Raw genomic sequence first — 21,483 nt, 5'->3', positions numbered from 1 at the left:
TTCATGCCGGGATACAGGAAAAGGATGTTAACTTTAACTAGCAGGCAAGGAAAAGTAAATATTGAGGGCTGGAGCAGATTCCCAAGATGAATGTCGTAAAATATCCTGACACTTGGCAACTGGGACTTACAAAGCAAGTCTACCTCTCTAAAGTGAGTGAAGATTCAGGAGGATCTGGATAGACTTGAACATTGGGCGCTATCTAACAAAATGAAATTCAATGTTGAAAAAAGCAAGGTTCTACGTTTAGGCAAGAAAAACCAAATGTACAGGTATAGTATAGGGGGTACCTTGCTCCAATAGTAGTAACTGTGAGAGGGACCTCGGAGTCCTCGTAGACAATCACTTAAATATGAGCCAGCCATGTGCTGCAGCTGCCAAAAAAGCCAACACAATGCTAGGCTGCATTAACAGAGGGATAGAATCAAGATCACATGAAGTATTAATACCACTTTACAATGCCTTGGTAAGGCCACACCTGGAATACTGCATCCAGTTTTGGTCACCACGATGTAAAAAGGAAGTTGAGACTCTAGAAAGAGTACAGAGAAGAGCAACAAAGATGATTAGGGGACTGGAGGCTAAAACATATAAGGAAAGGATGCTGGAATTGGGTATGTCTAGTTTAATGAAGAGAAGGATGAGGGGGGACAAGATAGGAGTGTTCCAATATCTCAGGGGCTGCCCCAAAGAAGAGGGAGTCAAGCTATTCTCCAAAGCACCTGAAGGCAGGACAAGAAGCAACGGGTGGAAACTCATCAAGGAGAGAAGCAACCTAGAACTAAGGAGAAACTTCCTGACAGTGAGAACAATTAACCAGTGGAACAACCTGCCTCCAGAAGCGGTGAATACTCCAACACTGGAAGTTTTTAAGAAGAGACTGGACAACCATTTGTCTGAAGTGGTATAGGGTTTCCTGCCTGAACAGGGGGTTGAACTAGATGACCTCCAAGGTATCTTCCAAATTTTTATTATTATTATTATTGATCATCGCACAGTCAGCCAGATGTTCAGACTGGATTTGGCATTTTGTCTACCTATCGAGTCCTTACCCAGGACCTGGGATAGGCAGATGTGGATGTTTGATGGTATTACAGATATTATTATTATTATTATTATTATTATTATTATTATTATTATTATTATTATTATTATTATTATTATGTTGAGAGACTCTAGAAAGAGTGCAGAGAAGAGCAACAAAGATGATTTGTGGACTGGAGGCTAAAACATATGAAGAACAACTGCTGGAATTGGGTATGTCTAGTTTAATGAAGAGAAGGACGAGGGGGGACATGATAGCAGTCTTCCAATATCTTTCTTTAACACATCCCTCTTTAAATAAATGCTAAGTTTTATTTTTTAAAAAAATTATTTATAGTTTTATTTCCTTTCAATGCTCAGATATGACTTTAACTCAGGAAGGTGGGTACTGCATCAGGTGCCTTGCCTTACACATCCTCAAATATGTTTTCTTAATTCAACAAACTCTTAGCTCTTTTCCTCCAGTCGTGGAAGGAAAGCAAAATATAATTTCTATAATTAGGTTTTATAGAAAATCCAGCGTAAGTTGCTTTAGGAAGTAAACATCCTCTTCTTATATGCACGCATAGACTTACCCAAAAATAGATCAACCATCCCCAGAAGCCTCTGAGATCTGAACTTCAAAGATGTCTTCACTTCCTGCTTGAGATCCTCCATTCTGGAAGCAGATCGATGTTGGAACAGGATTCCCTAATAATCTGAATCTTACCCAGATTCTTTTTTATGGGATAGAGTCACTTAATCCTTGTTAATGTGGGGACTCAAGGCTAGCCTGGAAGGTAGCAATGGGGAACGCTTTCACGTGGTCCTCAAAAATCAAGTTTAGCTTTGGACCGGCTGTACTCAGCATGTGGTCCTCAATGGAATTGCATCTACATGGAGGAAGTGTGTAATGGGGTGCCCCAGGGCTCTGTTCTGGGCCCAGTGCTCTTCAACATCTTCATCAACGATTTGGACAAGGGGATAGATGGGGAACTCATCAAATTTGCAGATGACACCAAGCTGGCAGGAATAGCCAACGCTCCAGAAGACAGGCTTAGGATACAGGAGGACCTGGACAGACTTGAACACTGGGCGCTATCTAACAAAATGAAATTCGGTGGTGAAAAAAGTAAGGTTCTACATTTAGGCAAGAAAAACCAAATGCACAGGTATAGTATAGGCGGGGAATCCACCCTGATCATCCCTGAAATGACTAAATAAAACTGTTGTGGTTCCGGCTAATGAAACATTCCAAAGAACTTCCAGGCATTTATTTTCCTAAAAGTCTTTTATTGTTACAAAATGTCGGCACAGGCACAACGGAGGGATGCTAGGATCTAAGTTCTCTTCCTCTGAGCAGTTAAATTATCAGCATATTCCCTCCCTAAATTAGCTGTCATATCTCACACTATCCAATTAGTATGAAGGTCAAATGTTTTCTTCCTCTTTCTTTCCCGGGCTTTACCCCCAACGCCCCTTCTGCTCTTTATTAACCCCATATTTCCAGACAATTCTGCATATTGTCAAAAGCAAGAATATACAATATTTGCAGCGTTGACATAAACATTGATTTATGCTGCATTGCAGTAATTGATTTATTGCTATGGACCAGGTCTCAAGTATGATGAAAGGGTTGCCTTTTCCTTGCAAGGCTGCCAACAACCTGCCTTTTCAAGGGCAAATATGAAGACAAACATTCTGTGGGAACTCAAGTGGGTGCTCTAAGTCCTTCCTCTTTCTCCAGGGAGATGCTATCATTTAAAGGAGGGAAATAGTTGATCTGATTTTTTTTTACCCCTTGTAAGCATTTTTTGGGGGGAGGGGAGGCAGTTCTTTTTCCCAATCTGCATTTTTAAAAAAAATGGTTTGGCTGTATTTATCTAGCGTCGAAACAGTTTTTCTCTGGTACCAGTTTTTCTCCATAGTTTCTCTCTGCTATAACGGGGCAAGTCCAGTTCCAGGGGGCATCTCAATAATGCAAAAGCCTCTTCGTACAATAGCATGCAAGTTTTAGCATAGTATTTGCCTTGCCTATCTTGCCAGCATGCTAAAAAGCAGAGATATCCCCCTGCCAACAAAAGTACGTGTAGTCAAGGCCGTGGTTTTCCAAGTTGCAATGTACGGCTGTGAAAGTTGGACCATAAGAAAGGCCGAGCGCCAAAGAATGGAGGCCTTTGAACAACTATGGTGCTGGGGAAGACTCCTGTGAGTCCCCTGGACTGCAAGGCAATCAAACCGGTCAGTCCTAGAGGAGATCAACCCCGACTGCTCTTTAGAAGGCCGGATCCTGGAGTTGAAACCCAAGTACTTTGGCCACCTAATGAGAAGGAAGGACTCACTGGAGAAGAGTCTAATGCTGGGAAAGATGGAGGGCAAGAGAAGAAGGGGACGACAGAGAATGAGGTGGCTGGATGGAGTCCCTGAAGCAGTAGGCCTGAGCTTCAATGGACTCCAGAAGATGGTAGAGGACAGGAAGGCCTGGAGGAACGTTGTCCATGGGGTCGCGATGGGTGGTCAGACACGACTTCGCAACTAACAACAGCAACAACAATATTTTCCTGGAGAAAAATCTATCTGATCAGTAAGAGTCAACCCTGACTGGATGGCATAAAACCAATCAATTAATCACATAAATTTACTGGGAGGCACTTGCTTGCATAAGGATTGTATTCTTTCTCTTTATCACACCTGGGGTTTTTTTTGTTGTTTTTTTTTTTTTTTTTGTAGAAAACCTGGCTCTCCTTGTCATTTGTACTGAATTATTTGATCTTCCATCTAAAATATAAATACTGAAATAAATAAATAAATAAATAAAATGGGACTAAACAGTAAGCCATCCTTTACTGAATGAAGTTATACAAAAGCATTCTCTCTCTCTCTCTCTCTCTCTCTCTCTCTCTCTGTGTGTGTGTGTGTGTGTGTGTGTGTGTGTGTCTGCCTCAATAAGCTTTTCTGCAAAATTCTAGACCAGGACGATGTTTCCAAATGGCTTGCAGTCATGCTGGATGGCTACTTGTCCTAGCGTCTGCTCCAGTAATAAGGTAAGAGGTTTATTTGAGTTAAGCCACACTCCCCAGATTTTCTTGGGAGAGCTGATATTTTTCAGACAAAATGATAAGTAACTGTGCAAAGGAAAAGAAAGGCATCTTTATAATATAGATTTTTTTTTCCTTTAAGCACAACAAAAAAAAAAAAACTCGATTGCCCATTCCTTTTCTTTACATAGTAATTTATTCTCTATGCATACATACATGCATACGTGTGCACACACACACACACACAAACACTTAACCAAAGTTATTTCGGATCACTCTTATTTGTTTGAGGTTTGCAAAGCGCTACCTTGCAGCAAAAGGCTGGCTAGATTAAACCCTCATTGAAAGGTGTGACGGTTGGGTGGCTTCCAGTCTTCTCTCTCTCTCTCTCTCTCTCTCTCTCTCTCTCTCTCTCTCTCTCTCTTCCCCCATCCCCCTTTGATCTCCTATTTGCCTTCCTGGGAGATATTTGTGAAGAAATGAAAAAGCTTTGGGCAGCTAAACGCTTCCTCTGCTGCTGAAAAGGTTTGTAGAATGTGCGACCTTGAGCAAGCATTGCAGCGGCTCCACAAAGGACATCTAAACATCTTCTGGAGCTTTTCCAAACCTCCTCCTCCTCCTCCCCCCCCTTTCTCTGCTGCTTCCCTCTCTAAAAATCTCACAGGCAAATCCAGACCATTAATATTTCAGCATCCGTCTCTTGCAGGCATTGGCTGCCCTCTGATGTGTTGCCTGAATAAGAGCCAGCAAGGACGGAGCGAGTCGCCCAGCCCTGCTGCTGGCATCTGACGGAGAAGGAAGACCAGGAGTGTCTTCAGGAGGGGAGGCTGCACACAGCAGGCAGAAAATCCCCATCCTCTGCAAGGCTCTTGCCAAGGAGACCAACCAGCCAGTCGGGGCGCCATGGATGTCTTTAAAAAGGGCTTCTCCATTGCGAAGGAGGGAGTGGTGGCCGCCGCTGAGAAGACCAAGCAGGGGGTCACCGAAGCAGCCGAGAAGACCAAGGAAGGGGTGATGTACGTAGGTAGGTTGAACGATGTCCCTTCTTGACGGGCGGGCAGCTCTGCGGTCCCTGGCATTGGACACACCTGTGTTTGTGTGACCTTGCAGAGTGAGGCTCTTGAGGTCAGAGCAGGCAAAGGGTGGGGGGAGGCTCTCTCGTGGAAGGAAGGAAGGAAGAAAGGAAGGAAGGAAGGAAGGAAGGAAGGAAGGAAGGAAGGAAGGAGAAGAAAGAAAGAAGGGAGGGAGGAAGGAAGGAAGGAAGGAAAGAAAGAAAGAAAGAAAGAAAGAAAGAAAGAAAGAAAGAAAGAAAGGAGGGAGGGAGGGAGGGAGGAGAAAGAAAGAAAGAAAGAAAGAAAGAAAGAAAGAAAGAAAGAAAGAAAGAAAGAAGGGAGGGAGGGAGGGAGGGAGAGGAAAGAGGAAGGAAGGAAGGAAGGAAGGAAGGAAGGAAGGAAGGAAGGAAGGAAGGAAGGAAGGAAGGAAGAAAGAAAGGAGGAAGGGAGGAAAGAGGAAGGAAGGAAGGAAGGAAGGAAGGAAGGAAGGAAGGAAGGAAGGAAGGAAGGAAGGAAGGAAGGAAGGAAGGAAGGAAGGGCGATGTGAGACAAATCTTTTCTGCCTTAGCTGGAGAATTGTTTTGGGGAAGAAACGCAGGAGGCTGTGAATTTATTTATTTCTTATTTTTATTTATTTATTTTTAAATGTATTTGCTGCCTATCTCCCCGCAGGGCTATGCTAGGCAGCTGGTAAATGCTGAGGTGTCTTGGGCCTGGGTCACATCTGACAACTTTCCCCTTTCCCAAAGACTTTTTGTGGGAATAAACCCCCAAAGGGATGACTCAAGGAGCCAAGGATTTCTCTCGGTACAATTCCTCAGCCTTCCCTTCTTGTTGCTTCCAGCCTCTTTGCGGCTGCACTGAAGAAAAACAGGCCAGAGACAGATTCTCAGAAAGGTGAAATCTCTTTTGGCTGCCTCCCACGAACTGAATGGCTTGATCAGTTAAGAGCTGATATTTGGTCCAGCTTTTAACGGAACATGCTATTCAGTTCCTGGGAGGCAGCAGATAGATAGATAGATAGATAGATAGATAGATAGATAGATAGATAGATAGATAGATAGATAGATAGATAGATAGATAGATAGATAGATAGATAGATAGAGATAGATATAGAGATAGATAGATAGAGAGAGAGAGAGAGAGAGAGAGAGATAGAGATATAGATAGATAGATAAATAGATAGATAGATAGATAGATAGATAGATAGATAGATAGAGATAGAGATAGAGATAGATAGATATAGATAGATATATAGAGATAGAGATAGATAGATAGAGATAGATAGATAGATAGATAGAGATAGATATAAATAGATAGATATATAGATATATAGATATAGATATAGATATATAGATATAGAGATAGATAGATAGATAGATAGAGATAGATAAATAGATAGATAGATAGATATAGATATAGATATAGATATAGAGATAGAGATATAGATAGATAGATAGATAGATAGATAGATAGATAGATAGATAGATAGATAGATAGATAGATAGATAGATAGATGATAGACAGATATAGATATAGATATAGATATAGATATAGATATAGACAGTGCTTTTTTTCTTTAAAAAAAAAAAGGTGCCGGAACTCACACACATCATATAACCCATCTTGCCTACCCTACAAGGTTCCATCCAAAAAAGGTGCCGGAACTCCGTTCTGGGTGTTCTATGACAAAAAAGCCCTGGATACAGACAGACAGACAGACAGACAGACAGACAGACAGACAGACAGACAATAGACAAAGAAGATGATGATAGATGGATGATGATAGATAGATGTAGATAGATAGGTAGGTAGGTAGGTAGACAGACAGACAGACAGACAGACAGACAGACAGACAGACAGACAGACATCCAGGCTCTGCAAAGGCAACAGACTCCTTTTTCATTCCCTGCAATTGGGAACGAAAGGGAGAAACTGTTTGGATCCTTGCCATGGTCTGCATCTAAAAAAAATTGCGACTTTTTTTTTCTTTACCTAGCTTTCTTTTCTTCCTGACTACTTCACTGTGCAATTCTTCCATCGGTTCTTTTGCTCCGAATGCCCTGGCATCGTTCCTCAAGGCTGAGTCCACCTTGAGCCGGTCAGGATCAAAGTTAATCATATTTGTACGGTTGAGTGATCCATTAGCACTGCAGCGTCTTTTGATTTCTGGAGCTTCACAGAATCTGTTAGGAAAAACAAATACAGAACAGACTTGTAAGAGACCTTGGGGGTCTTCCAGTCCAACCCCCTGCTCAAGCAAGAGACCCTATACCAGTGGTTCTCAACCTGTGGGTCGGGACCCCATTTGGGGTCGAACGACCATTTCATGGGGGTTGCCAAACCATGCTGTCCACCATTTTGTTCCCTTTTCCCTAGCTGTCCTACTCCCTCTTATTGGTGGCCACACCCACTTGGGGGTCACCACAACATGGGGAACTGTATTATGGGGTCACGGCATTAGAAAGGTTGAGAACCACTGCCCTATACCTTTTCAGACAAGTGGCTGTCCAGTCTCTTCTTAAAAACCTCCGATAATGCAGCACCCACTTTTGAAGGCAAGCCATTCCAGTCATTAATTCAGGAATCAAATTTTTTTTTTCATTAAAAGTTTTAGAAATGTTTACAATATATAACCCAAAACACTCCCCCCTCCCCCACTTCCCAGAGCTGATTACAGGGTTACAAATAAACAATCATAATCTAACTAACATTACCCAACTCTACTAACAATCAAATCCATAACATACTTTAACTCCTTTTTCAAAACAAATATTAGCAAATTAAAAATAAAAATAAAAATACAGTTAAACCAGTGGTTCTCAACCTGTGGGTCGGGACCCCATTTGGGGTCAAACGACCATTTCACGGGGGTCGCCAAACAACGCAGTTCGCCATTTTTCCCCCTTTTCCTTAGCTGTGCTACTCCCTGTTATTCTATTGGCTTTGGAAAGCCAATAGAATAGACTCTCTTGAATAGAGTCTAATTCTATTGGCTTTCAAAAGCCAATAGGAATTGTCCAGGCTGTCTCTGCCCTGCTGAGCCCGCCAAAAGTCCCATTCTGCAAACGGTGCTGCACCAGTTGAGTAGTCCTCGACTTAAGACCGGTTGAGTAGTCCTCGACTTACGACCGGTTGGGGGTCATGGCATTAAAAAGGTTGAGAACCACTGAGTTAAACCATAACACTAAAAATAGTATAAATTCAACCATATTAAACTATTAATAGTAACCTAAAATCTACTCGTAAGCAAGATAATACTTTTCAGTCTCATATTTCTTTTGAATGTAATCAATCCATCTTCTCCAGACCGAAATGTATTTTTCTTGTGAATGGTCTTTCAAATAAACGGAAATTTTCGCCATTTCTGCTAGGTTAGACACCTTAATTATCCATTCCGTAGTAGGCAAAGAGTTTTTCTTCCAATTTTGCCCCACCAATAATCTTGCAAAGGAATCAAAGGAATCAAATTTTGACACGGGTGGAGCCAGAACAAATCCTGCATCCAAGCAAATGTGCCAGAATCATTTACCTGCAGTTCACGGAGGCGGAAAACTCTCGCTCTGCTTTATGCCAATACGAAGGAACTACCGATGTTCCTTCGTCTAATAAATAAATATTTAAAGCCATCGCCTTAGCTTGGAACATCATCAAGCAGTTATTTGAAAAAAATAAATAACGAGTCGCATCGCTTTTGAATCTCAAGTGTTTTTCTGATGCACAAATTTTCATTCAGGTCAAGTTTGGAGACATTTATAATCCTGTCTCTGTCGATGAAAAGGTCTTTTTTCTTTCATTGCTATATAAACTCATTCCTTTTCTCTACATTTGTCTCCCTTCATTTCCTGGGGTGCCGAGTGTAATACTTCGACCAAGATTTTCCCGTTCATAAAAACAGACATTTCTCCCCTGTCTTGTGACCTTCCCATTTCATCCCAGCATGTATAATTCCAATCTTACAACTCACACATCAGCCTGAGAAATGAGCTTGCAGGGGAATATCAGAAGAAACGCTTCAATGTTCGTACCAATAATCCTCAAAATTCACTTTCTCCCAAGACGGCAGACTCGGCTTTGAAAGTTTGACCTGCAATGGACAAACTTTTGAAAAAGATGAAGAAAAAAGAGCAGGAAAAAAAGGATGAACTAGGGATAACGTCATCTTTTTGCTTCTCCTTTTAAAGCATGATTATATCCCAACCCATCACCCTTTGCCTGAAAAAAAAGGCCCAATTTCCAGATAAATAGGCAACTCCACCCTTCTCTCTTTATGCACTCTCTCTCTCTCTCTCTCTCTCTCTTTCCACTTTTCCTGAAACCCTTCCCTAAATTGTCCACATGAAGCTATCCACCCAACCTCTGCAGCAAATATCAAAAGATGCTCAGCATCATGGATAGACAGGAGGAAGATTTCATTTCAAGTAAAAAACCGGCTGCTCCCTGCCCCGCTGGTGGAAAAATTTCAGCATCAAAAATCCAAAGCAAATAAAACAGGATTAGTCAATCGAGCAGGAATTTGTTCAACTCACCGTCTCTGGTTTTGCAGATTACATCAAACTTCTGATTTCAATGTGGAGAATCTGAATCTATAGCTTCAATTACTACATCCCCCTGAGTAAAACACAGTTAGGAAGGTGTAGGGCAGGGGTAGGCAACCTTGGCTCTTTTATGACTCGTGGACTTCAATTCCCAGAATTCCTGAGCCAGCATGGGGGAACTATGGCCCCTTCATGACTCATGGACTTCAACTCCCAGAATTTCTGTGTCAGCATGGCTCAGCTTGGAAACCTCTCCCTTTCCCCTCACCATGGCTGGCTCAGGAATTCTGGGAGTTGAAGTCCACGAGTCATAAAAGAGCCAAGGTTGGCTACCTCTGGTGTAGGGGAAGGGGTGGTAGAACCTGAGGGTGGAGTCAAAAGAGGAATCAGCCTAGAGTCACTACATAGCCACAAATGGACAAAGTCCAATCCTTCTTGTATTCCATTGACCCATATCTAGTGCCAAAATAGTGCTAACCATTAGTTGAGCAGATTTCTGTCCATAGGCATGAATAGTAATAAATTCAGTTTAATTGGAACTTCACATGTGGATCTGATCTTCCGCGTCCAAGACTATTTTGAGTCTTGGAGTTAGGTCCTGTCCCCACGGTGGCATCTTCTGGGCAACCTGGAGGAGAGTTTACCTTGGTCCATATTGGGCTTCCTCTGATTTCAGTTCACTGGAATCACGTTTCTTTATGGTTAACTTGTCTCCCTTAATCACAGCTGAGAGACGTAGGTTTTTCTATTTCTTAAATTCCAGCAGAAAAGAAGGGATTTTTTATCAGGTAGAACTTTAGTTTCTAACCAATTTTGGCTGATCTCAAAAAAAAAAAAAAAAAATCTAAGCAAGGCCATACCAGTTAATATTTGAAAGGGAGAAGAACTGGACACCCCATGGCTGGAGTGTATGGAGATGGGCAAGTTTTAAAACAAAATTGGTTTTAAACTGTCCTTGGGTGTTAAACTGCTTAGCATTAATACTGGACATTCCAAAGGGCTCTCGTGACACAGCAGTTTGATATTGTGCTGTCAGCGATATCGGAGGCAGAAAATTCTTTAGGCAAACAAAGGCAGTCTGGGAATGTTGAATGATTGGGCCACATCTGTGTATATTGTACACCGTGGTGGTGCAGTGATTAGAATGCAATACTTCAGTATTAATCTTATTGTATATAATACAGATAGGGAAATTTGGAGAGAGGAGCTGCTCGGACATTACCCCTGAATTGTATCTGAAGAGGGATGAAGAAAGGAGAGGAGAGAGAAAAGAGTGAAGGAGGGGAGAAGGAAGTAGGAAGGTTGGAGGAGAAGAGGAGAAGTGGGGAGAAAGGGGAGGAGAGTGGTGAAGGAAAGAGAAGAGGAGAGGAAGAAGAGGGAAGTAGGGAAGAGAAGAAAGGGAGAAAGAAGGTAGAGAAGAAGGCGTGTGGATACGGTGAAAGGGGAAATGGGCGAGCAACACCCAAAGTCCTGTGTACGTATTTATTTCATTTGATTAAAAGTATCTTATATATGAACGTTAAAAGAATGTATGTTAACATCTGATAAATATTACGGTATATGTATGGGGGAAAGTTTGGAAAAATAAAAAATTATTAAAAAAAGAAAGAAAGAAAGCAATACTTCAGGCTAATTCCCTGCTGACTCCAGGAGTTCGATTCTGAATGGTTCAAGATTGACTCAGCCTTCCATCCTTCGGAGGTCAGTAAAATGATGACCCAGATTGTTGGGGGCAAAATGCTGACTCTGTAAGCCGCTTAGAATGGGCTGTAAAGCACAGTGAAGCGGTTTATAAGTCTAAGTGCTATTGTTACTGTGTATGCTATTGTATGCATAGATATATTTGTTGTTAGTTGCGAAGTCGTGTCCGGCCCATCGCGACCCCATGGACAACGTTCCTCCAGGTCTTCCTGTCCTCTAGATATATAGGTATCTACTTATAGTAAATTCCTATCACCTATAGTAAATTCCTATTCTTTATATAACCGGATTAAGTTTACATGAAGTCCCTCTTGGCATTCCAATCTCAAAGCAACACAATGTGTTGCTGAAGTTTGCAGATGGAGCTTTTGCACGGAGTTGGCCCTGTTAAGATGTCATGATGTTCTTATATCTTTTTTCTTGAAATTTATTTTGATATTTTTAAGGGACCGGTCCCATCGTAAAGGATAACGTCAACCACTTTCATACTGTTGGACAGGACCTGAGCCAACCCCAAGATACTTTGGTGTTATTTTACTGCCCATCTCAGTCCTATATAACAAGTGTCTTCCCTCACACAGCTACGTGATTCAGGAGGGCCAAGGCATTGTAAGTGCTTGTGCATTCAGCCATCCTAACCCATGGGATAAGCACTCTTCTTCCTGGTTCCGCTGCTTGTTTTGAAACCACACCCGACTCCTGCATTTAAGTTGGTGCATTTTCTTGGAACATCAGTCAACCTTTCAACAGTTATGTTGGTGTGCTAGGCCTTGGTGTACTTAATCCTGGTGGGTTGAATAAACCACTGTGTCTGCATATGGTGCTAAGCCTGCCCAAAGAAACTGCATTTGGCTTAGTGTAGTGGCTGGATCCAGAAACTGTACACCATAGGCTTAAGATACAGGAGGACCTGGACAGACTTGAACATTGGGCACTATCTTAAAAAATGATATTCAATGGTGAAAAAAGTAAAGTTCTACCTTTAGGCAAGAAAAACCAAATGTACAGGTATAGTATAAGTGGTACCTTGCTCAATAGTAGTAACTGTGAGAGGGATCTCGGAGTCCTAGTGGACAATCACTTAGATAGGAGCCAGCTGTGTGCTGCAGCTGCCAAAAAAGCCAACACGGTGTTAGGCTGCATTAACAGAGGGATAGAATCAAGATCACGTGAAGTCTTAATACCACTTTACAATGCCTTGGTAAGGCCACACTTGGAATACTGCATCCAGTTTTGGTCACCACAATGTAAAAAAAATGTTGAGACTCTGGAAAGAGTGCAGAGAAGAGCAACAAAGATGATTAGGGGACTGGAGGCTAAAACATATGAGGAACAGTTGCTAGAATTGGGTATGTCTAGTTTAACAAAGAGAAGGACGAGGGGGGACATGATAGCAGTGTTTCCAATATCTCAGTGGCTGCCCCAAAGAAGAGGGAGTCAAGCTATTCTCCAAAGTGTCTGAAGGCAGGACAAGAAGCAACGGAGGGAAACTAATCCAAGCCGAGGTGGCACAGCAGTTAGAGTGCAGTACTGCAGGCCACTTTAGCTGACTGTGTTCAGCAGGTCAGCGGTTCAAATCTCACCGGCTCAAGGTTGACTCAGCCTTCCATCCTTCTGGGGTAGGTAAAATGAGGACCCAGATTGTTGGGGGCCATGTAAATATATATATATATACATTGCTTACTGGTGTACACCGCTTAGAGAGTGCTTGCACTTAAAGCGGTATATAAGTCTCATAAATAAATAAATAAATAAATAATCAAGGAGAGAAGCAACCTAGAACTAAGGAGAAACTTCCTGACAGAACAATTAACCAGTGGAACAACCTGCCTCCAGAAGCAGTGAATGCTCCAACACTGAAAGTTTTTAAGAAGAGACTGGACAGCCATTTGTCCGAAATGGTATGGGGTTTCCTGCCTGAGCAGGGGGTTGGACTAGATGACCTCCAAGGTCCCTTCCAACTTTATTATTATTATATTGCAGGAATATATGTAGGTCTGGCCAGCATGTGCACCCCGACCCAGGAGAGCAAAGCTGTACCTAGTTCTTCTTCTCTGAGTCTTCTATGTTCCTCATACTCTGTTGGATAAGTGCAGAGACTACAAGATACCTTCTGACAAGGTCAAGAGATAAGAGTAAAGGAGACATACCTTCTCTCTCTGCTGATGTGGTAGGACATGTTGTGAAGGTCCATCTTGTGAAATGCTCATCTTACAGAACCCTCCCTGATCCAAGACACAACCAGAGGACCAACAGTAGAACATCCTCGTCCCTTAGCTTTGGATGATCCCAACCTTGTTGGCCATCCAGAAGGCCTTAAAAACCCGAGGATTTAGGGAAAATAGAATCCAATTTGTATATATATATATTTTTCCCCCCTGGGTTGAAGTTGGCTATTTCCAGCTGGCATGTTTAAACTTTTCTCATTTTTACGTGCACGTTTTTTGTGCTTTTCTTGTGCTACTTACCCAGAGTTGTTTGAGTAGGAGGGGCAGAGATACATACATACATACATACATACATACATACATACATACATACATACATATATTTGCATAATAAATACATGAATCAATGCATAAATATAATTAGACGGTTCTGTCTAATCATATTTACAGTGCTCGCTGGCAACACAATCCATTTTGGTTAATAAAAAAACTCCATCTTTATCTGGGTTGAAATCAGGACTATAGTTCTTTTTTTAATTAAATAAATGTTCCTTTGCTATTACTATGGAATAATGTTTCAGAAGCCCAATAAATTTGCGCAGAAACTGCTATCAAAGGATTAATAAAGGCGGAGCGATTGCAGCCTGATTAGTTGTGAGTGTCTTTTTCAGGAGAATTTAGCAAGTTCTCCTGCCTCTCCAGCCTCTCTCCTTCGCCACCCCATGATTCTTGTTGACTATAAACAAGCCTCAATAATGTTGAGTCATTGCAACGAGAGAGAACAGTGGCCGGATAAAATAATCACTAACCAGAGACAGATTCAAGAAACAGGAATTTAGAATAAGGAGCTGGCCACGTTCCCAGGCCTAAGAATCTGCAGAATAAAAAGGGACTTTGCGCATGCCAGTCAATCCAGGGGAATCAGCAGCCCTCTTCTGCTTGCTTTTAGAGATTATCTTCATGATGATGCTGTTGTTTGAGCCAAAAACGTAGGTCAAGGGTGGGTGCAACCCCTCTTGAACTAAACTAAGCCAGATTCTTTTTTGATTTGCGTGACCAGCAAGAATTTGACTGCAGTGCAGCACAGGCTTGCAAGACTTTCTCCTTTTGAAGGTCTCCTTTTGACGGTCTCCTTTTGACGTTCTCCTCCCTTTTCCTTCGTCATCTCACTGTGAAAAAGCAAAATGGAAACTGTGCTGTCTTCACAGTCGTGTGAACCGCTGCAGAGAGGCTAGAAGCAGAATCACCGGCTCCACCAGAACCTCTACCGGTTTGGACAAATCCGTCAGATGACTCTGAATATTTCACATGCACGCCCCACGGACCGACTCGACATGAGAATGGTTCCGGAGATGAGTTAGGAAAACATGGTTTTCCTTTCAGCCGAAGTGAAGCGCCACAGGAGAGGAAGATGGAGACGTGGTTGCTTGCTCCTGTCTGCTGGTGGTCCAAGATCCTTGCTCTTCCCAATCTTAGGGTTATTTACTTTAAATCAAATTGGGAAGAAGAACCCTTTAAGCAGAAAAAAAAACATTGTCCGCTGACACCGCTTCAAAAACTGAGAGCCGTGGTGTAATGTTGGCCACCTAGCTAGCTTTTTCTCCTTCTCCGGCAAGAATAAAAAAAAGGGCTGAAATCTGGAGTCTGTTTTGTTTGTGGGTTTTGTATTTGAATGCATATTCAATCCTAACACTTGTCTGAAGTGCTACATTCATCTTGAAAGCAGGAAAGGAGCTTTTATATGATGACTCACCCTCTGGTAGGCTGTCCTAGCACTGCAAATCTTAATGGATGAATTTTTTAAAGCAAAACTAATCAATTATTTTCTCTTTTCCCCCCCTTCCTCCCATCCTCTCTCTTCTCCCTCTTCCTCTCCCTCTCCCCCTCCCTCCCTCCCTCCCTCCCTCCCTCCTTTCTTTACAGGCACAAAAACCAAAGAAGGTGTGGTGCAAAGTGTCACTTCCGGTAAGTACTACACAAAAGTTGGTGTGGTGGATTTTTTCTGTTTTGAATGAGCAACAGCCTCTCCTGTCTTCCTACACCCATGTGTGGCTTGCATAAATACAGGGGAATTCACTTATTTTCCAAAAATCGATCCATCTACTAACATTATGAAAGTTCATACAGTGTGGAGTTAGAAAGGTAGATATCTCCCAATATCTCCAGGTCTGCATGTGTTGATGGTATTAGCACAATTTTTATTTGCTTTAGATGAATCACTTATCAATGTAGATCATCAGTAGACGATTGTAATGAAATATGGCCATTGTTCCATGAAATGCTTGTTGTAGAACATATATCTGCAAAAATATGCCCTATATATTATTTTTTCTTCTTCTTCTTCTTCTTCTTCTTCTTCTTCTTCTTCTTCTTCTTCTTCTTCTTCTTCTTCTTCTTCTTCTTCTTCTTCTTCTTTTCTTCTTCTTCTTCTTCTTCTTCTTCTTCTTCTTCTTCTTCTTCTTCTTCTTCTTCTTCTTCTTCTTTCTTCTTCTTCTTTCTTCTTCTTCTTCTTCTTCTTTCCTCCTCCTCCTCCTCCTCTCCTCCTCCTCTCCTCCTCCTCCTTCTCCTCTCTCTTCTTCTTCTTCTTCTTCTTCTTCTTCTTCGTCTTCTTCTTCTTCTTCTTCTTCTTCTTCTTCTTCTTTCTTTTGTCCTTTCATTCTTGTGCAAGTTTTATTTTCCTTTCTCTTACTTTGCGGCACTCAATCAATAAAAACAAAAGCAAACAAAAATTATGGTATAATGTGATTTATTCTTAGTTTAGAGAGAAAACAAGGTTATAGCCCATTGTTGTCCACATCAAGAGAAACTAGAAGTAAGCCAATTATGTTGTGACTGAATCCTTAATATGAGCATGTATCAACCTGCCATTTTCTGGCTAAAAGACCATTTCAGTTATCCATGACCCATGTTTGTGCTGGTGGACAAAAGCTACACTTTCACTTGTGCAAAACTGCAAAATGGTTTGCCACATTTTTGAAGAATAATTACCAGCATGTTGTCCATGCGGAAAATGATTGATGGGCTCATGGAGAGAACAAGGAAGTCTTGGTCCTTCTCTTTCAACATCAGAAGAGGGAAAGCATCTCAGCAGCTCTCAAGAAAGTTACCCCAAGTCAGAGAGAGGAAATAATGCATTAGAGTCTCTCCAGTAGGTCAACTCAAGGACTTCTTCTGAGGGAAGACCAGATGGTGTTCCTCAATCCACTTATGCAATTTCCTTCATCCTTCAACTTCAGGGCTTTGTCATGTTATATTTTGAAAGCTGGTGTAGACTTGAGACATTCTTGGGGGTGGTCTTAAATCTCCTTCAAGAGTCCAGAAAGTACACAATGATGGCTGAACAATCTGCCTCCACACATTTTTGGGCTTGTGGAGGTCACCAAAACAGATGCTGGTTGTAAGACTCCCAAATCCTACGTTGAAAAAATCCAATCCTTTGATCCTTTCAGAACTCACCTCCACTGAAGGATCACAGATAATCTTAGTAGCTTCCAACCACATCTAAAGAACTTTCACCTTATCTTGATTCATCCTCTCAGCTTCTTTCTGCTTCAACTACAGTGGCTGAGAAGACCAAAGAACAGGCCAATCTCGTGGGAGATACTATGGTGAGCAGCGTGAACATAGTGGCAAAGCAGACGGTGGAAGGAGCGGAGACCGTTGTAACCACAGCTGGACTAGTCAAAAGGGTAGGTGTGATCTGTCAGTTTTACCCCACGAATGAGACTTTACCGTGTTCCTAACACTTTGCCTGTGAGGTAAGTCCACTGTGGGTGTGGTGATTTTTTTCCCCTGCGAGAAACCATCCAGTTGAATGACCTCTGATCCCACAGGAATTCTTTAAAGAATGTTTAAATTCTTCAAATTCATAACTAGCGATAGCTTTGTTTGGAAGTAGGATGCCATGCCTAGAAATTATCTTTTGGTTGGGTAGGGTATATTCTGAAAAATGAGATGGTTCTCTTCTAACATATTAGGCTGGCTGGACTTTGGGTCATGAGCTCTTGATTTTGAGGGTGGCTGTGTCCAAGTTTCGTGTCTCTCAATATGTCAAAGTTGTCAAATTTATATTGGCTTGGGGAGAGAAGGAACACACGGTGCAACACATCTTCTTCCTGTAATTGTGCTCCAGTTCAGAAAGAAAAGGGGGAAAATAAATCTTAAGATGCTTCTTTCCTGCCTGGTTAAAAATAGAATATGAGTCAGAGACATGAAGTCATGATGAGGGATGCAGAACCCAAAAGAAACAAACAGAGGATGTGATTCTTAAGCCACCATTCGTAATTAGAGATGCGCTTGAGGTCTTCCTCCAGGCCAAGGAAACAGACAGACAATTGTTTGTATTCAAAATGTATTCTTGCCTCATTCATGGATAAGTTGTTGAGAAGGCAGGACAGGTAGATATAAGGGAAAGAGCTCAATCAATTCCTTTCCTGGTTCCTAAATTTAAACAATTAACTCCATGTATCATAGAGACATCACTCTGCCAACAAAAGTACGTATAGTCAAGGCCATGGTTTTCCCAGTTGCAATGTATGGTTGTGAAAGTTGGACCATAAGAAAGGCTGAGTGCCAAAGAATGGATGCCTTTGAACTATGGTGCTGGAGAAGACTCCTGCGAGTGCCCTGGACTGCAAGGCGATCAAACCGGTCAGTCCTAGAGGAGATCAACCCCAACTGCTCTTTAGAAGGCCAGATCCTGAAGTTGAAACTCAAATACTTTGGCCACCTAATGAGAAGGAAGGACTCACTGGAGAAGAGCCTAATGCTGGGAAAGATGGAGGGCAATAGAAGAAGGGGACGACAGAGGATGAGGTGGCTGGATGGAGTCACTGAAGCAGTAAGCGTGAGCTTAAATGGACTCCAGAAGATGGTAGAGGACAGGAAGGTCTGGAGGAACGTTGTCCATGGGGTCGCGATGGGTCAGACAGGACTTCGCAACTAACAACAACAAATCATAGCAGTCATATGGGAGACCAGGTGGATGGGGAAGTGAAAAAGAAAATAAAAAACAAACCCAGAAGGAATCAAGAGTCCAGTTGTATCCAAAGAGACAGAACAAAACTGAGTTTGAAGTTCAGCAAGGACAGGATGGGAGATAGCTGTATATTTGCATTGATTGTCTGTCTGCAACAGAAAAAAACAAAACAGTACCCTGTATGATATAGCAAATAGTATTCAACTTGAGTAAGCTTTTCAGTCTTTAAAGTCTATGTGCCTGGTCCTTTTGTACAGAAGAACAGTCTTCATGGGTCAACTCAGTCCAGCATTTTGTTCCAGATGTATGCTCTCAACCCTTGCTAAAAATCTGGGAACTGCAGTCCATACCCATCTGGAAGCTAGCCAGAATGAAAAAAACCTGATTTGAAGGAATTTGCTCCAGCCTTCTAGTCTTTGAGGCATCTAATAATATTTGATCTGTTCTTGTGTATTCTTTAGGATGACCTACATCCAGATCAGCACGAAGACCAGCCTGGGGCTGGAGAAGACAACATCCAGGTAGAAGCCACAGAGGTAAATCTCAGCTAGGCTATCCCCGGAATCTTTGATTGGGTGGGGGTGAAGGGGTATCTAAAGAAGTATCTAAAAAGTCAAGATCACAAAACTCTACTGTTCTTCACTTTCTTGCTGAGTTGGTTACCCTTTCTGTTCTCCATAAAGCAGTGTTTCTCAACCTTGACCATTTTAAGGCATGTGGACTTCAACTCCCAGAATTCCACAGCCAGCAATGCTGGCTGTGGAATTTTGGGAGTTGAAGTCCTCATGCCTTAAAATGGTCAAGGTTGAGAAACACTGCCATAAAGCAATTACAGAACTTTGCTCTACTGATTTCAAAATACTCCCTTCTGTTTTTTTTTTCCTTTCCCACTCTCTCACCCACTCCCACCCCAATTTCTAGACCAGTGGTTCTCAACCTTTTTGATGCTGCGACCCCCAACCGGTCGTAAGTCGAGGACTACTCAACCGGTCGTAAGTCGAGGACTACTCAACTGGTGCAGCACCGTTTGCAGAATGGGACTTTTGGCGGGCTCAGCAGGGCAGAGACAGCCTGGACCATTCCTATGGGCTTTGGAAAGCCAATAGAATTAGACTCTGTTCAAGAGAGTCTCTTCTATTGGCTTTCAAAAGCCAATAGAATAAAAGGAAGTAGCACAGCTAAGGAAAAGGGGGGGAAAATGGCGGACTGCGTTGTTTGGAGACCCCCGTGAAATGGTCGTTCGACCCCAAATGGGGTCCCGCCCCACAGGTGGAGAACCACTGACCTAGACTATTTTGATATTTTGTTTATCTGGGGTGACAATTAAGAGTTGAAAGTAGATTAAAAAATTCTTCGACTTCAACCATTGACTATCTGTGACCCTGCAGAGGAGTCCAATAACACCCACACTAATTCGGTGTTATTAATTCATCAATATCATTAATTAATGATAGTGATCTGGCTTAATGTTAATAATAAAGGCAAGTCATTTCTTGAGATTTATTTAGCAGAAGTCTTCTGGACTAAGCATGTTAATAGCTCAGGATGGCTTTTTTTTTTTCAGACAAAAAGCCTCATTAAAGGATGGATCTACTTATTTACGTGTGTATACAAATCACAATTTAGGCTGTCCTTTTAATAATGTCATGCTTCTGACAATGCTATATTATTGCTCTTTAAATGGCGGCATTCCAGGTAGTTAACTCTAAGCCTTGCTTTAAATATAGACTTTAAAGAAATATGGAAATACACCCGGCATCTGTATTTGCCTATTGTTCTTGTTGCTATCATTGCCCTAGCAGTAGTAGCAGTCTTAATTATATTTTTATACTGCACCAAGTAATTAAGGTTCCTTGTAGCTTGCAACAAGATTACAGAATATATCCACGGTAAAGAAAAAAAAAAACAATTGCAGTAAACAAATCCATCCAGCTCATAAACCTAATAATAACCAAATCCAACTCATTGGAGGGCTCTACTGCCCAGCTATGTTTTGATATCCACACCTGAGCGGGGTGGGTGAGTTCTGGGGAAGATACATTAACTTATTTTCCTGCTTTTTTTCCCCCCTTCTTCTCAGGGTGAAGGAAATTAAACTTCTCTAGAACTTCTACTACGTTACGAAAAAATGAGAAGACCAGGAATCAATGCAGACCTGCTAGAGGTTGCAAACAGCAGGAAAATCTCTCCTAACCCTAAGCTAACTTCACACAGCACGAGCAATGCTCACTTGCCTAATTTTCACTCTCCTAGCTGGGTGGCCAACTCTTTGATTGTACGTTTTAGGGCAATTCTACGCATCTCCCTTTGTGTCTCCTTTGTGTGGCTTCCTTAATTTGCTCTTCTTTGAGCCTTCCAAAGTGTGGTTTGAGAGCCAATTCACACTCTTGTGGTTGGACTCACTGATTAATGTCTTTCGGCTCGTTAGTATCAGCCCTTGATTTCCCTAGAAAGGGCAGATATTTTTTTTTTTTTAAGAGACAAAATAAAATCTTGTTTCAACTAATCCCTTATTCTTCTATTTCTTTTTTTAAATTCATCAGGCTGAATATAACGATGGTCTGCTCACTAGTTTGCGATCATAATGTTGTGATTCTGTGCCAGCCAGTGCTCCCAGCAGTTGAGTCTGGGGAATCAGAGGGGGGGGGGCTGGGGAGCCATCAGAGTCGGAGGAAGGGTCTGATGAGCTACATCAGGGCTTTTCAACTTTTTGACCCATTGTACCACTTTTAGGATATGGCAACATCCGAGGACCACCAGTCGCCTAGCAAGGTGTCAAAAACTTGATGACCCCCCCCAAAAAAGGAAAAAAGTGATAAAGTACAGGTAGTCCTCGACTTACAACAGTTCACTTAGTGACTGTTCGAAGTTACAATGGCACTGAAAAAAGTGCCCTCCCCAAGGCACAGCCGAGCAAGACACCTGCCTGCCCACCCGGCGGCGTTCTTCCTCCTGTCTGAGGTTTCCATTGTTGTGAGCATTTCT

At 42.1% G+C, this 21,483-nt stretch overlaps 1 protein-coding gene across 1 annotated transcript; it reads left to right on the top strand.

Moving 5' to 3' along the window:
* Positions 1-4,755: 4,755 nt before the first annotated feature.
* SNCG (synuclein gamma) lies at positions 4,756-21,004 on the top strand. The gene is made up of 5 exons (XM_039343389.1): positions 4,756-5,085; positions 15,444-15,485; positions 17,082-17,209; positions 18,960-19,034; positions 20,579-21,004. Exons 1-5 carry the CDS (start codon positions 4,965-4,967, stop codon positions 20,591-20,593), a joined length of 381 nt encoding a protein of 126 aa, XP_039199323.1. The 5' UTR covers positions 4,756-4,964; the 3' UTR covers positions 20,594-21,004.
* The last annotated feature ends 479 nt before the right edge of the window (positions 21,005-21,483 follow it).

This window comes from Crotalus tigris, unplaced genomic scaffold (genome assembly GCF_016545835.1).
Source record: "Crotalus tigris isolate CLP2741 ecotype Arizona unplaced genomic scaffold, ASM1654583v1 scf7180000017847.2079705, whole genome shotgun sequence".
In the NCBI taxonomy this organism is placed as follows: Eukaryota; Metazoa; Chordata; class Lepidosauria; order Squamata; family Viperidae; genus Crotalus; species Crotalus tigris.
Note: the sequence above shows the minus strand (reverse complement) of the source record. Positions and strands in the feature narration are given on the sequence as shown.

Coding starts and splice junctions, on each gene's coding strand:
- SNCG (XM_039343389.1), top strand. CDS start 4,965: ATGGATGTCTTTAAAAAGGGCTTCTCCATTGCGAAGGAGGGAGTGGTG. Junction 5,086..15,443: donor GGAAGGGGTGATGTACGTAG/GTAGGTTGAACG, acceptor CTTTCTTTACAG/GCACAAAAACCAAAGAAGGT. Junction 15,486..17,081: donor GGTGCAAAGTGTCACTTCCG/GTAAGTACTACA, acceptor CTTCAACTACAG/TGGCTGAGAAGACCAAAGAA.